This window comes from Lepidochelys kempii, chromosome 16 (assembly GCF_965140265.1).
Source record: "Lepidochelys kempii isolate rLepKem1 chromosome 16, rLepKem1.hap2, whole genome shotgun sequence".
NCBI classification, from domain to species: domain Eukaryota; kingdom Metazoa; phylum Chordata; order Testudines; family Cheloniidae; genus Lepidochelys; species Lepidochelys kempii.
The window spans coordinates 23,767,759-23,784,851 of NC_133271.1; the positions used below are offsets into that span (position 1 = coordinate 23,767,759).

At 41.7% G+C, this 17,093-nt stretch overlaps 1 protein-coding gene across 3 annotated transcripts in view; it reads left to right on the forward strand.

The window, feature by feature from the left end:
* The window catches only part of UBAC1 (UBA domain containing 1), a 54,818-nt gene that overhangs the window by 25,999 nt on the left and 11,726 nt on the right, over positions 1–17,093 (forward strand). The window contains exon 10 of one of the 3 annotated variants that reach the window (XM_073314931.1): positions 2,447–2,634. The exons of the other annotated variants lie outside the window; for them this stretch is intronic. Within the exon in view, the coding sequence (XP_073171032.1) occupies positions 2,447–2,562 (116 nt within the window). The 3' untranslated portion in view covers positions 2,563–2,634. Of the gene's footprint in view, positions 1–2,446; positions 2,635–17,093 lie in introns of those variants that run through there. 3 annotated transcript variants of the gene reach the window in all.

A 17,093-nucleotide genomic window follows, 5' to 3' on the forward strand; every position in this document is an offset into this window, starting at 1 on the left:
AAGTACTGTCCTGGCTTCTGACAAAGAAGCCTTGCCTGCACAGTTGCTGACTATCAGAAAATACTCTGAGTAAAGCTAAGGGAATAAACGGGGAGGGGGCAGCCTGACGGCTTGCTTTGTAGTGCTGCGTATGATGCCATGTGGGCAGCAGGGGCTTGGAACAATCATGGGGCCGTCACAGATATGACACTGAATCTCCAGGGCAATGGTTTCAACCTGCAACCATCTAGAATGTCATGGCTGCTGGCTAGAGTATCCGTGTGGATCTAGGAGACTTGTTGCACTCAACTTGGCCAGAGTTTGGCAGGGAAAATGTAGATCTCTGCTTGGTATCCTGGGGTCCTTAGCTGCAAAAAAAGGTGTGGAAGAGAATGCATGCTGTAGTACAGCTCACTATTGATTGAAGTCTGCTTATTACTCAGAGGGCAGTGATTGGCTGAGTTTAACTGAACTGAAAGCTGCCAGCTAAGGACTTCTGTGTGTGTCCTGCCAAGGCTGAAATAACAGCTATGGACACATGCTTCACCCTTTTTGGAGGTTTGCCCTGTAGAGCATCTGTGTTTTCTCAGTCAAAAAGCATCTGTGGCTTGGAAAGCCGCATCACTAATGAGTCCAAAAAAGACTGAAATGTAAATCTGTGGTTGATGGGTCACTCTGAGGAAACTGTGCACAGGGAGATATTTAGTAGGGAGAAATTTGGCATTTCTGCAATATATAAACGTGCTTAATCTTTGGCCTCAGTGGTTAAAGGCATGTTTTAAAACATACATTGCATATGAATTCCTTTGCAGTAGATCTTTTGAACACTTACATTTACTGTGAAGTTTTGTGGGTTTTAAATAATGCAGGAGCAGAACCTGCCCACCCTGATTTCTAAACAAGTGGCATCTTCGTTTCAGAGGAAGGTTCCATGCTGCAGCGCAGGATATAAAAATAGAAAATGAAATGTCATTGTACACATGTATAACGCTTGGATGAGCATCAGAGCATGTACTGTTGCTAATGATACCTCGGCTTATTGCCAGTGTCATGCATTTTAACATGAATATTTGCATTGAATTAGAAAATTCCTAGTTATGAAAAAGATGATGAAAAGTCCTTTAGTTCAATATATTTTTAATCTCTCGCTTCTCCCCAAAAGAGGAGGTTTAGTGGTTGAAGCATGAGAGCTATATTTTATTCTCAGTTCTGCCAGAGACCTACTTTGTAACCTTAGCAAAGTATTTATAGTGTGGCATTCAGAGGTGTTGAGTACCTACAGCTCTCGTTGACTTTATTGGGAGTTGTAGGTGCTTATCACCTTTGGAAAATTGGATCATTAACCTCTATGCCAGAGTTTGCCAGACTCTGTTATGTAAATTGTTACACTGACCTTTAGGTGACTTCTGAAAAGGTCAGACTTTGTGTGTGTGTGTGTGTGTGTGTGTGTGTGTGTGGCCCGTGAGTAAGTTCCAAATGTCCCAAGCATCTGTAAACTGTTGGCTCAAATGTTCTTGTTTCCTGCTGTGTTTGCAACCCAAATCTTGCAGCAATGTACTAGTGCATGAGAACCACACAGTGGCACTGACTTTTCTGTGAATCATCCAAGCTGAGTGAAATGCAAAATAAGTTCAGTCAAAAGTAAATAAGTGGAATAATCTTGGGATAGAGGGGTTATTTGACACAGGTAAAGAGAACTATTTTTAGCCATTTGGGCCTAGGTCATCCTTCCTTCCAAAATCTGCAAATGGAGGGGACCCTTCTACCTGCACACACCATGGAAATTGGGGTCTACTGTCTCCATGGCATCATGCATGCCCTTGACTCCAGTCCAAGGTGAGAGGGCAGTGATTAGGCTGGTGGAGGAAGGAGCTTGCTGGCTGGTGGGATAATATACATTATTCCCTCTCTAGCCCCAGAGAATTTTTCCAGGAAGGAAGGATTGTCTTGTGGCCAAGGCACTTGAGTGGGAATCGGGAGATTATAGTTCACTTCCTGGCTCTGCCATGGGCGACCTAGGGTCATGCATCTGTGCCTTAGTTTCACCCCTTGTAAAATGGGGATAATGCTTTACCTCACAGGGGTGTTGAGAGAGTAAACTCATTGCTGGAGGCATTGAGGTACTGTGGTGATGGGCACCATAGGAGTACCTAGGTAGAACATAACACAGCTGGCTTTTGTACTACCTCCTTCTCATCACCCCCAATAGTCACAGCCAGGAGGAGTCGCCGGCAGTGCCGCTCCAATGGAGTTGTGTCGCCAGGGAGCTTGGTGGTGGGGGGAAGGCCTCTGCGTGGGTGGCTCTGGCCTCCCAAGATCTGTCCTGATGGAGTTGTGGTGATCAAAGCAAGTCATGATTCCTACTGCAATTTAAACTAACTTTTTATTTTGTAAAACATCCAAAATACCCAATATTTGCCAAATAAAACATCATGAACTGAGTGTTGCCACCTCCTTTTCTCGGCAGCCTTTGAAGATATGCTTGAAAACCCCTTAAACAGCACTCAGTGGATGAACGATCCAGAGACGGGACCTGTCATGCTACAGATCTCTCGAATCTTTCAGACGCTGAACCGCACGTAGAGGGGAATGCCGATCCACTGTGCCACTTCTTGCTGTCTCTAGCTTCATTTCCTGAACAAGAAGGAACATAGATTTTTGGGGGCGGGGGGGGGAAATGAAGGGGGGTCTGAGGGAAGAAGGTAGCAGAGGAAGCAAAATAGCTTTTTGTTGTTTGGGTAGGCACGTCTCAAATAAGAGTGTGTGTAGTTATGGCCATCCTGAAGTTAATAGCCTTGTGGATTTAGTGGAGGAGGTTTGAAGACTTGTTCTGGGGGTTTTTTTGCTTTCAGATGGTAGGTTGAAAATGAAATATATATCCAAATACAGGAAAAAGCTTTGTAACACAACTGAGCATCTGATTGACCGAGAAAATAATATGATGACATTGCCTGATGTTTCGATCTTCTTGCTCAAAAGGCCTATGACAGCAGTTTTACTAGCCAGTGGTTATAGCAGCATCTGGCTAGTGTTTACAAAAGGTCACTGACCACTATCATAGGATAATAATCATACTATTCATCTCTATACAGTGTTAATTTATGTCTATATCAAAATACAAAATACTTTTTAAATTGACACTTAGGAACTTGTTTTTTAAAATAAGTCCAAATGTTGAGAGAACATGTTTTTATCCAGACTTGTCTGTCTTACATTTTAATTTAAACAGAATAATTCATAGATGGAATTTCTTTAATTAATAAATAGCGTTACTTTTTCCTATTTATTTTCTGCGTTAGTGTTGTTCCAATCCTGTGGGCTCATGTGTTTGCAGGAGATTTCACTCAACTAGGTTAAAGATGCAGTATCTCCTTTCAGAAAAATGTAATTTGTCATTCCAGCAGTTTGGTTCTCAAGTGCTACAGTTCATAGGTTTGTCCTGTTTTAACATATCTTAGTTTGAAAGGTGACATGTTTCCATGTACTTTTGCATTTCTGAATGTATATTTTAGGAAAGGAGTTCTGTTTTGCAGGCATCTTCCTTTTCTCTGCTTGCAATGCCAAAAGCTACTAACTTGCTTGGTTTTTAATTGAAAGGTCACCTGCACAATGAAACAAGAATCCATACAAAAATATTTAGGTTTGTGTCCTGTTTTTGCTTGCTTGTTGTATAAAACACACTTGAAATGATTGCCCTCTTCCAAATAAGGAATTTTCCCCTGCTTGTACTTTACCTTAGAAATATCAGGAATTTCAAGTCTTGTCTTCCCTTGTCTTTATTGGAAGACTTGCTGGAGGTCTCAGGTGTGTATTGTGAGTTTTGTCAGGCTGCTAACTAAAGGAGTACACATGCTGAATCTCGCACATAGATCTCTTCTTCCAACTATTTATGCTGCAGTTGAGTTACACGGGTGGTGATAAAATTTTTAAATAGCTGGACTAAAAATCATTTCCCTTTTCCATCAAGTTTCACTTGCTTGGTGTCTGCAGTGTAATAAACCAATCCTCCGCTAGTCTATACAGTCTGCCATGAAAAACAGGGTAAACAAGACCTGGATTTCTAATGTAAAAAGTATGCTGAGAAAATTAAACCTTTTAAGTTTTCATTAGCCACCATAAAGGTGTGTATATGTTTTGTGAGAGGATATTCTGCATAACTTTGTAGGTCGCCTTTTAAAGTGATCTTACTGAGGGCATCTAGATTCAGACCTAAACCACAGAACAAGTTTTGGCCTGATCTTGGCATCTGAACTGTAGTAATATGCAGCTGAGACACAGAAGTTGCCAATTTCACATAATGTGGATGGGTGGGGAAGTCAGTCACTCAGATCTTATCTTTACCTACTATCCCAGTTTTATTTTTGGCTTTTGTAATATCATTAACAGTCTATTGCACTTAAACAGATTTCTGTAAGGCACTTAGATTTCCAAATCCAAAAGTAACCATTTTCAGCACCCCTGTTTTTCTTTCAACCCATTCTTGGCATCCTCAAAACTTAATTGCAGTTTTGGTTTTAAAATCTGAGTCTGATTCTTCAACACAGTAATTACTCAAATTAGTCAAATTTCATTTCATTGCAACTACTCACGTGAGTAAGGGTTATAGATATAATATTGAGAATAATATTTAAGCAAGTTTCCTGATACTGAAGGATTTCAGTTGTTCGTTCGATCAGGCTTTTTGTTTTGCAATGGTTTCCTTGAACTACTACCTGAAGATGTTATTACTTGAAGTCCTAAGCATTTGAGGCACTGATATGTATGATATTCCCTCTTCCATCCAAGTTCTTGTAAATAATCAGTGCTTGTTTCTACAGGACAATATTAGGTAGAACCACCATCATGTGATTATACTGATTTCCTTACTAAACAAGAATTGTTCCAGACTGCGGTTCTGAATGTATTGGACACAAGTTGAGACAGCAGCATGTCCTGTAATAACTTACGGTCTGATCATGTTCCCATTAAGTCGTGCCCAAGCTCCCATTAACTTTCATGCAGTAAGATCAGACACTTTTTTAAAATAATTCATAAACTGATTCCACAAAGAACTAACATATTGTTTTTATCTACATATCCTTCATACTTAAGCCTTCTCTTTCAAGGAGCAGAATGGTTCACTTTTAGACTGTAAGTTCTGCTGTTTGTATACCTCTGCATTATCCCCATGGCAATGGACTTGAGTTAGATTGTATGGTTTCATCACTGTCTGTTTCTGAACAGGGTGTATTTGTTTCTATGTCAGGCTTATCTAGGTGATACAAATACATCAAAACTGCACTTGTTGTCTTGTCGCAACAGGTTCAACGCATCTTTTAAAATAGCTTTCAATAGAATTGCAGTAGAGAAACTGAAATAAATGAAGGCAAGAATGCCTTGTGTATCTGCTTTCCTAATAAAATTAATATGGCAACTATGATATAAGAAACCTTGTGATTAAAGGAATACTGCATCTTTAAAAAACTAAAAAGTTTGAGGATATGCAGTTTTAGACTCTATTATTTCAGAGCTTTACTCCTGTACAGTGTAAGTGTAGAAGGAGAGAGGCTGGTTATTATAAAGTGTCCTCCAGCCTTGGTTTTTTCATATGGCTTTTTATTTTTAAATGCTGCTTGACTTTTGAAAACACAAGTTTCCAGTGGCCAATATCTGGGATTAGTGGAAGGTTATATGGATTTAATGTTTTTCAGCAAGACTTGGGCATGAATAAAGATGTACTTAACTATGTCAATTCAAATGTAACTTAGAATGCCACTTAAGGAATCAGTTGATTCAGCTCATTAGTATGAATGTCTGACACTAATACATGCTGTGTGCTGCCAGCGCCTCGGAAGCTAGAAGTCCAGTGGCACGTCCTGTGAGCTGGATGGGTTGCTACTCCAAGGTTACTATTGCTTTTTAAGTCCATTGTGGTTGCAGTTGTGGCAATTCTCCTGTGCTTTCTAGAATTCTGAAAGCATAAAGATCCCTACATGGGCAATGAGGCTGGGATTCAGCATTTGAAGGGGCTGGTTCCAGGCAGTGTCATGATGAAAGGATTGTGGGTTCAAACCTGCAAAACCACAAGAATCTTGGGAGTAGACGTTTTTTAAAAATCAATGGGATTACGTGTGTGAGTAAGTAGTAGTTGCGTGAGTAAGGATTTGCAGGTTTGAGCCATGTGCTTGCATGTCTGAAGTCTCGATTAAAGTTAGCAAAGAGATTAGCAGTGGTGCTGGCTTCATTGTAAAGTGTCTTATTGCATCATCGGAACTAGGTCAAGGGAAAAAGTGGAAGATAGATAAAACCAAGGAAAAATGAGGAAATGGGCCAGGTAGGTGGATTATCTGCTGCAATATTGACTGCTTATAATTGTTCTTATGCTTGGTCTATACTTGCCCCATCAGTTGACATAGACAATCTCTTACCTTTTGATATGTGTGACTCTTAAAAGCTAGCTAGCTATTTATTTAAATATATATGTGTGTAACTTATAATTTTGTCATCACAAAGCTTTGATATTTTTAATAGAAATGTTCTATATAGAAGTTTGTTCTCAGGGCTTCATATTTATACTATAGGGCAATTCATTTAAAGGGATGTATTTGGGGTGTGGGGGGGAAGCTAGTTGCCACTTTGCAACTTAAATGTTGGTTAGTCTAGACCTGTGAGACCGAGCTAGCATGAGACTCCTCTGAGCCACTGTAATAGACAAGTCCAAAGAATCCACCGTTGTTTCCTCTTCCATCTCTTGAGGATGGTGGAAATGGTCACACAAGAATACACAGCAGCTTTGCACATCGTTGTCCTTTACACAGTTCCAAGGACACTTCTGCTTTGTGTGTATTGATGGAAGTGGAAAGCTAATTCACGCAGTTTCTAGTGCAGTGGTCAATACACCTGCACTCTGCTAGGAGTCCAAGAACGCATGGCTGCAAGAGCTCTTAGGTTTCCAGACCATCTCCCCACATTTGGCTACTTGCAGTCTGTCACAGTTGTTCCCCAGAACCTTTTACCCCATTTTGCCTGGAGCCAAACTTGACTTCTAGAGGTGGCTCTTGGTATCTGAGAAATGGTTGTGTTTATTCAAATGCTTTTTAGTTAGAGCAAGTTGCAGTCTTCTGGCATCATGATCCATGGGCTGAGAATCTTTGAATTACTGCATTGGAAGCAACTGTGCAGATGGACACAACACCAAATGATGATTGTATTCTATCACTGTGTCGGTATATCTTGTCTATTGAGCAGGCACACAAGTTGTTCCCAGTAGTCTGAGGTTCAAAGGCACTATTTACAAGATAGAGTGTTATCCAAAGGAAATACCTCATTTTTCTGCTAATTAGAGTGGCATTTTTATCAGTTATTAATCTTTACTCCTAGGACTTTATAAAGAGCTGATGGAATAACTGCATCCACAGCTGGCCATTTACATCCACAGATATGTTGGATAAGATAATTTAAAAGGGATATAAATCCTCATGCTTCAGGGCGTAACCCAACCACTAAATGCATCTTCACTTATGGGCAGATTATTCCTCTGAAGCATTTGGTGCTGGCCATTGTTAGACTAGTTAGCAGACTAGCTTAGCCACTAGTCTGAGTCAGGATGGCAAATCCTATGAAAGAAAAGCAAGCAGTGCATATTACGTTTACATGAACATGGTTTAAAAAGTCCTGTTCACTTGCATCCCAACCTTTCGTCATTAGAGACGGCATGTATTTAACATGTGGTGAACCTTTTGCTCTAGGCTTAAAGAACTTACATGCAGATCCCTGTTTGAAGCATACAAACTTTAATAAATGTGAAAGCATTAAATTCTTATTGAATTTGGTTATAGTTTTTTTTTATATCATGTTCTGGACCGGGGAAAAATTGTGCTAACATTTTAAACTAAAAACCTACCAAATGAAATGTGTGTTGTCTTGTTGCAGCAGGTAGGAAAGGCGTGTAGACCTTTTTTAATTTGCAAGTTTATTTTTATTATAGTTTAATGAACTGTACAAGAATGTGATTTGCCATACAGCACTGACCACAAAGTAGCACTAGTGAAGTTATACTGTAAGGTACTATGACTTTTCATTTCATCGGTGTATAGAATGGGTACAGTACATAGTTTTTATATGGAATTGACACTGATGTGTGGCATGCACAGTTGTTTTTAAGATGTAATGTTACTTTTATGAAGTTTAACTTGGGTCAACATCAACAAACCTATAGAATTCAGGGTTCATTCTAAAACTTACTAGCATGGGTCAGTGATCTGCTACACATCTGCAGAAAGATTCAGCAACGACTAGTGCTAATACTAAACATTTGTCACCCATTTTTGCTTTAATATGATTGTCTGACCAAAATAAAATCAATTCTGCATTGTTACTAATCTGATCCCTTTTAAACAGTCAGGCTGTTATCTGCAGAAATGTATTCTGAGAGACTATCACGAGTGTTTGGTTCGTGTGGCTTTGCTGGTAACTATTACCTATGTTAGTATGGCTAAGTTGGACCCATGAGCGTGATTAGAATGAACGCTGAGTCTTTTAAACCTACACACGCGCACTCTGAGAATGATCTGGTAATGTGTGTTGTACATTTATAACATCAAATAAAGTTTTTTGATTTATTACGAGCTGTTTCTAAACCTTTTGAAAAGTGTCATTGGGCTGACAAATCCAGGTTACTGACCAGTCTGTATCGGAAGGATTCTAGAACTGTGTGCCTATTGGTAAGCGTCAGAGTAGCAGCCATGTTAGTCTGTATTTGCAAAAAGAAAAGGAGTACTTGTGGCACCTTAGAGACAAATTTATTTGAGCATAAGCTTTTGTGAGCTACAGCTGATGAAGTGAGCTGTAGCTCATGAAAGCTTATGCTCAAATAAATTTGTTAGTCTCTAAGGCGCTATTGGTAAGCGATTCATTAACAGACTATCTTTTACTGACCAGCTCTACTGGTGAGCAAACCTGGAACAAAGAGTGAGCAGCACAGTCTGATTCCAATAATCATTTCTGCATCTGGGAAATATTCCTCTTCCTTCCTATCAACTTGGCTCCTTCAGGGTGAAATTTACCCTAAGGGCTTAAATGGAGCATAGACCTTGTGCTGGCCTTCTGCATAGTGGTGAATGTTTGCTTACCAGGGATTATCCTGAATCTTAGTTGATTTGTTGAGCTGAAAAAAGTCATATCCAGCATGCGCTGCACTCTCGCAACAGACTGACTGGAAAATTCTGGGCTAGAAAGAAATGGAGCTAAAGTAAATAGGGGTAGTGCGGAAGCAAGGTGGGATGCATCAGTACGATCGTTTGCATATGAGTTACCTAAAAGGCTGCTCCTACTCACGTTCCAGTACTACTGTGGCTATTTGGGAACATCCTTGAAGACTTTCTCCCTAAGTTTGCCTGTGTGTGGTTGCCTTGGAGGCTGCTGAGCATGAAACGTAGCTGTGTCAGATGGTTACTCTGGAGAGCATCTGGGATTTATTAAAACTTTAACAAAATGTATAGAGGAGAGAAGAGCCTCTGCAAAGAAGAATTGGACACTGTGCAGCGTGTAATAAAGAGCCTGCCATAACCCTGACTACATCCTTTGCAGAAAGGAGATGACTTGGCTCCCAATTCCTATCAGGTATTCCTTCAGAATTCTTCCTCTCCTCTGCCTATGCCATGTGGCACAGTACAGGTTAGATAGTTTGCGGTGGCTCCAGAGAGCAACTGATTGGGATTTTGGAAAGGTTTCCATTAGGAAGTTTACAAATATCCTAGATCAGCTGGACTCAAGAGAGTAACCTTGAGTAATTGTCTTGAGTTTGCAGATGACAAAAAAATTGGGGAGGGGTAAATAAGGAAGAGGTCACTGGTTCAGAGCATCCCTGATCACTTGGTAAACTGGGCACAAGTGAACAATGTGTTTTAATACGGCGCAAGTAAATGTATACTAGGAACAAAGAATGTAGACCATACTTACAGAATGGGGAACTCTATCCTGGGAAGCAGTGGCTCTGAAAAAGATTTGGTGCAGGGTATGATGGATAATCAGCTGAACATGAGCTCTGTGTGATTCTGTGGCCAAAAGAACTAATGCGATCTTGGGATGCATAAACAGGAGACTCTCGAGTAGAGTTCGGGAGGTTTTTACCTCAGTCTTTGGCATTGGTGTGACCATGGCTGGAGTACTGTGTCCGGTTCTAGTGTCCAATTCAAGAAGAATGTTGATTTTAAATTGGAGAGAGTTCAGGGAAGAACCACAAGAATGATTAGTAGATTAGAAAAGATGCCTTCTAGTGATAAACTTAGAGTTCAGTCAATCTAATTAACAAAGAGAAGGTTCAGGGATGACTTGATTAGTCTGTAAGTACCTACATGGGGAACAAATATTTTATAATGGACTCTTAGAGCATGATCCAACGGCTGGAAGTTGAACCTAGACAAATTCAGACTGGAAATAAGGTGTACACTTTTAAAAGTGAGGTAATTAACCACTGGAAAATTTACTGAAGGTCATGGTAGATTCTGCATTGCTGACAATTTTTAAAACGAGATAGGATGTTTTTTTAAGTAATCTGTTCTAGGAATTATTTTGGAGAAGTTCTCTGGCCTCTGTTAGAAAGGAGGTCAGACCAGGTGATCACAGTGATCCCTTTCTGGCCTTGGAATCGATGAACCTCCAGTTCTTCAATAGTCAGTTCTTTAAAAGTCTTCAATCATGGTTTGACTGCTGCACATGATTAGGTAGTAGCACTTCAAACTGAATCTAAATGGGCACAGCAGGGTTTCTCACATGTAGCGGCTGGCATCTCAATAACCAAAGTTTAGACATTGACTCAGTCTGTGTTCAGAAATCACTTAAGTGCTGAAAATGGCTAAGTGCGATTATTACTAATGTTGTTCTTCAGCAGTGCTGACCAGAAGTGATCCTCTATTCTGGTCTCAAAGTTGCAGTGCATTACCTTGACTGAGACCTTGTGGTCAAAACCTGTGTTCTGCCCTGAAAAAGGATGGGAAAGGTAAGTGCTCAAAGCATGGCATCAATCTGAGCCTAGTCCTTATCTCAGGCCTTATGGACAGCAGCAAAATGTAGACACTAACCAGCCTTCACCCTAGGTTGGCTCATCCTTGGGTTACTTCCTGCAAGCCCTTTTTGCCCTTGCCTCTCCAACTTGTCTGTCTCTCTGAAGGGGGAAGAGAATGCTCCCCCACCTTCTTTACCCTGAATTGGAGCTAATGAGTAGAGATGCTCTAAAAATAAGGGGTAGAATCCAGTGTAAAATTGTTTGACCAGCTCAACTAATGTATGCCGTCTGGACTGGGTTCAAGGATAGAGCAGAATGAGTCAGCAGATGCTGTCCCTGTGAGGTCCTAAAATCTGGAAGTCCATCATAAACAGGTCATGGATATAGTCCCCTCAAGAGCATGTATCCATCTAATATCTCATAGTACGTTTGATCTTACTGTTAAATACAGTAAACTTGTGATAAGGAACATCCAGAGTACTGGAAAGAGTCAGCCAGTAGAAAACTGCTCTGAGATGAGGGTACTTCAGTGGTTGTCTAAGATGGGATTGCAATATTTGGGGTGGGGAAGGAGGATGGGTTCTCTTGGGGCAGAATAAATGGTATTAACTCCTCTCATCCCACCCCCCAGCCAAAAATTCCTAACTCCAAGTAAAACTTTGATATGTGTGTTTGAACCTAGCCATAGCTCAAATGTCTTTAGCATGGAAGTTGACTTTCAGCTGGAAAACATCTCCAAAGTGAATGTGGAAGCACTGGCGGAAGACCTACCACGTAAGTGCAGTGAGACCTGAGAATAGCCTCCTGTTGGCCAAACCCTTGTGTATCTAGTATCACTAACAATCCTGTGCCATTTTATATAAGCAGGCCAGAAGCAATGTGTCCTTTTGAGATGTAAAGGACTAGACCGTACTCTACCAGAATACGAGTGGACGGTGTGGCTAATGTTTTCAAACATGAGTGTTTAAACTTTGATGCCTAAACAGGGACCTGCGTTAAATAAGTGGCCTAATTTTCAAAGGTGCTGTGAACCCTTAGCTCCCCCGGAGATCACTGAGGGCTGTGGGTGCTCAGCTCTGGAAAATGTGGCTGCTTATTTTAATGCCTCATTATGAAACAGGGTCCTTAACTTCAGGCAGTTGAGTTTTGCAATCATTGGCCTGTGATTCTGTGCAGTCTGGATTAGGCCCTGGTCATGCGCATTGTTAAAAAGGTACAGAATTAACCAGATTACTTATTCAATTGTCTCTCTAGCATTGCTGTGATTAACCAGTTCTCTAACCTGTTTCATTAGACCTCGCTGAATATTCTGAAGATGACACCAGTGATTGCACAAAGGGCTCTCTCTCATTTAGTCTGGAAAAGTCATGTACATCAAGCTGGGAGCTTGCTTAACTGGTTGAACTTCTGATCACTTGCCAGCATGTGTGCACTGATGAAACCAACTTATGCCCAGATCATACTTAAGATTTATTCTCAGCAAATGCTATTTAAATTCCATTAAATGTATGTATTTAGCTGTAAATGTCTGCTGTAAATATCCAAGTGCAGCTGCTGGTGCACTCCTAAAGAAAGTGGTTTAATCAAAGATTTCCTTCTGTTATGTCAGAGCTGATTGACAAAATCCATGGAGCTATGGCTGAACTCCTGATTTTAAAAATGCACAGTAAGAGTGAAGCACTTGTCCCTTCCCCCGAGAGTGTTTTGGGTTTAAGTCTTGTATACCCCTCTTCATCACCCCCCCCCCCCACACACACACACAGAGCTTTTTATAGTGAATTATTTATTCTGGAGCTTTTTGACATCCATCAATACTGTTGCCAGAAGAATAGTACCATTTCTAAAAAGGCTATTTGAAGTAATTGACTGACCTGAATAATGCCAGTGTGGCGCTTACTAGATCTCCAATTCTTGCGCTGTCAAGGGCTGTGTGTATGCAGGAGGAGGGATGGAGATTAAGACAATTTTTGGATTCTTTGGTAATGAGATTTTTTTTATTTTTCTCCCCTTCTTGTGCATTCCCTTTCTCCGTACAGAAAGGGGCAGCAGTAACATTGCAATAGCCAGAAAATGCTCACTGCCAATTTACAACCATGTGACTGAACTCCATGCAGCCAGTGCATGGAAACGTATTTAGCTCAGCTGTCCAGAAGACAAGGGAAATACTTTTAGTTCAGCCCTTCTGAATTCCCCTAAAAGGATACTGCCATGGGACTTCCATATTGCTGCCGACTCTTAACAACAGCCCTGTCATGGGTGTGTTTCTCTACACACAAGCTTGTTGCTCGTGGTGACTGCTGGGCTTTAACGAGGTTCTCTTCTCTCTTTAATAATCTAGCAGCATATTTACCTCTGTAAATCACAAAACTGTAAGGATTTTGATCTCGGTTCCTCATGTGTGTTTCCTTCTTCCCCAAGAAGGGGCAATATGCTCTAAAAAAAAAATCTATCAGTACAGTCCTGTATTTGTTCAGAGCTCTGAAACTACAGTAGAAAACCATAAGTGATGGGAAATGTAGCATCTTGGTCCTTGAGGTTGCTTCTCTTCCCAGCTGTGTCCCGGGGTCCTGGCTGACAAGGGATATCGCTGCCAGAAGAGGGAGGTGGAGGTCTCATTAGTTGAGATCTGGGAACAAAAAATTAGCTTAGATCATCTTCCAATTTAGATAGAAGTGAAGTGTGTGTGGTTTTTTTTGTTTGTTTTTGTTTTTAAATAACGGGCCACCCATATATTTGGGAACAGAGGCAGAGATAGATAGAAAGGCCTGGTGAAGTACACAATGGAGGATCAATTTAGGCCATGTTTTGCAATGGTCTCCATAGTGTTGGACCCATGTGCCCCTGCTCAGCTCATTGCAGGATCAAGTGTAAATTATGCTCCCCATGCCCCCCTTGCTTGGGTGAAATGGCCCAAGAGTGAGACCCTTTATAACTCTCTGGCATTCATCAATGTTACATTTCCTGAGCGAATAAGTCTATCAGGTTTCCATCAGTTAATACTATATCTATATATAGCTTTCCTTTCTGAAAATAAATGCTTATGGTACTTGAGCAGTGGTCTATTCCATGACCCCGGCTTCATATGAAAAAGTACATAGGAAAAACTGCCAGAGGAGTGGGGAGCCATGCATGCAGGCACTAGGGACAAGTCATTCATGTGTGTAACTCCTCATGCAAATGGCTCTCTAAGAAATAAAAGCAGTTGAAATTACAGTATTTCTTAATTTTTAGATTAGGTGGGAAGTCTGTTTCACTGCAGCTAACTAATTTCCTACCATCACTTTATGCTAAATGTGGAGCCTTGCACAGAATTTTTACTAAAAAATATTTCTTGCTGTCATCTCTGGCTAGGAGATCAAATAAACAAAGCCTGTGACTGAGAGATAATGAAGCTTCAGTATTTCTGGTTTTGTTTATCTGATCTTATAGAAGAAAGGTACTCACAGCATTGCTGTGAGTAACAACTCTGTGAAATGCATCAAATTATGAAAATATTTGTTTCTGAATGTAAAGTTAACATGACATTTGCTTTAGAGTAGCGTGTGTATTTTAATAGTTCTCTAGCATCTTTAGCCAAGGAACTCAAAGTGTTTCCAGACTTAGGAACTGATCTTACCAGCTTGTCCATGCAGGCAGAGCCTATGGGGCTCTACATGAGCAAGATTCCCGCCTGCGCAGAGCAGACCTCAGGAGTGGGGCTCAAGTGCCTTAGGCAGTCTCCCAATGCCCCTGTGAGGCAGGTAAAGTAGCTCGATGATTAAAGAGAGGCACCGATTCAGTTGCTTGCCAAAGGCCAGACAAGGAGACAGTGGTAGAACTGAAGAGAGTGCTTGAGAGTCCTGCTCCCGGTGCTGTGCTTTAACCAAATGGCTCTGGAGGTATAATCACCCTAAGGCCAGGGGAGGCTCTCAAGGGCTGGAATGTTGGGCCATGTCTGCATTTCTAAGAAACATTTTTTTCCTAAGCTCTGACTCAAAGATGCAACTATCTGATGACTAGTCTGAATCCAGTATGTAACTAGTGAGTGGTCTAACTGCAGGTCCTAACAGACAGGGCATCACAAATAGCTTCCCCATCCTAATGGGCAGAGATGTGATGGAGACTGAACTTCCCCCTCATCTCTCCAGCACACAGAGCAGACTGGGGCACGTGAGGAAGCTTGTTCTGCTGGTCTCTACAGTGAATGTATTTCAGGGCTAAACAGAAGGCTTCAGGTTCCACTCCTCTGCATGTGGCACCTTTCCAAAGCAATCAGTAGATCTTATTTTTTAAAGATGATGTGCCCAGGAGTTTTAAAAATAGAGCTTGGGCCTTTTGAATCTGCGGTGTCTGAAAAAGGCTTGACAGGGTTTTGTTTAGGCTCGGACTTCGTTTTGTTTTTACTTTCAGGCAATGTCTAAACTATGCGCTGGGGGTATGATTCCCCTGCTCATGTACGCACATGCTAGCTCTCCTTGAACTAGCATGAGTATAAATAATAGTGAAGCCGCAGCAGTGCGGGTAGCAGAAGGGGAACCATGGCTGAGCCATATGCGTCTGTACTAAGCACAGCTCGGCTATGCCTCCTTTGCTACCACAGCTAAGCTGCTGTTTATACTTGTGCTTGCTCCATGAGAGCTGGCGTCAGCGTGAGTACACGAGCAGGGGCACAACACCCCTACCTCGTAATATAGATGTAGCCTTAGAAATATCGGGACTCTCAAAGCTGCTCTTCCCTTATTTTGCTGGTGGACCTCTTGGGGAGGGGTGTGGGTGTGAGAGTGAGTGAGTGCATCTGTACCCTGAGTTCTTTCACTTGAGAGGGGCGGGGCTGCTCAATCCGTGACAGATATTTCCTCCAGAATGTATGTTAGTCATTGAAGTAAAGCAGGCACGAACAGAAACTAGCAAACCAGTGCGTTAAGCAGTCTGACTAACAATCCCTTGCCCCCTCAGCTGTTGTGGTGTGCTCATTTCACTGTCATTCATTCATGATATTCAGGACCGATGAAACCTGAATTTCTAACACAAAAAACCCCCATTGCGCATGGGGGGAGACAACTGTCTGTCCGGCCTTCTTTAGCCCTCAAAAGGAAACCTAAGCAAGGGATATAAGCACAATTTCCCGCCCTTCATGCAGGTCCCCTTTAAAGCAGGCTGTGTCTTGACAGTAAATGTAAATGCTGGGTGTGTCTTGCTAGCATTTGCCCAGCAGGGGGAGATGTACTAGAAGAGAACAAAGCATAGCAAGGGCAAAATAACACATGCTGCTGCTAAATGCTAGCAGAGAAAAGTGATCGCTAGGGCCAAAGAAGACGACAGGCAATGAATGGAACAAAAGTGAGCAGTGAGGTTAGGAAGTGATGCGTAGTTAGTCAGGGGAATAATCCCAAATGCACGAGGACAGGGCAGTTTCTCTCTCCTGTTGGACTATAATAGAGGACAAATGGCCCTAGACTGTATAACTGTCTAATGATCTGAATTAAATGATAAATTTAACTTCTGTAGCCTAGCTCATAACAAATTCATCCCTGTGTCTGTTTCTCTCTGTACGCAGGCTGAAAAACTAGCAGTGCTATGAAGATGGTACTATTAACTATTTTAAAACAAAGCCCTTAGAAACTCAGTCCTTAAACTAGCTCAGATTTGCCAGTGAAACAAAGAACCGAATGAAGTGTCTGGGGAAGTCTTGTAACAATGCCACTTAATACAAGGTACTTAAACTAACAGGGCAATCTAAGGGATTGGATGCTGATTCAGCTGCATAAGGAAAATGGAAATATAGTAAATTATACTGGCATGGCTACAGAGCTAACTGCCCCCTTGGCCCTGCTCCCCACATGCTCTACTCACCCCAGTATTTCTCATCAGTTGGGGCAGCCGTGAGGGGCTTGTCCCCCTGCAGAACAGGCCTTAGCCAAGCAATGCCTTTTGTAAATGAGGGGTCCCCAACTTTTGCTAGGTATGAACCCTCAAACCTTCCCCTGAGTTGAGTTCCATTCTCTGCCCCTCCCCTGAGTGGGGTCAGGATCCCCTCTGGCAACACCCCAGCTCCCCCAGTGAGGGGTGGCTGTGGACTAGCCCTTTGACCGCCTGGGCTTGCACCCTGCATGGAGGCTGTGGGGCCCCTTTGTTCCATATCTGCTGAGTA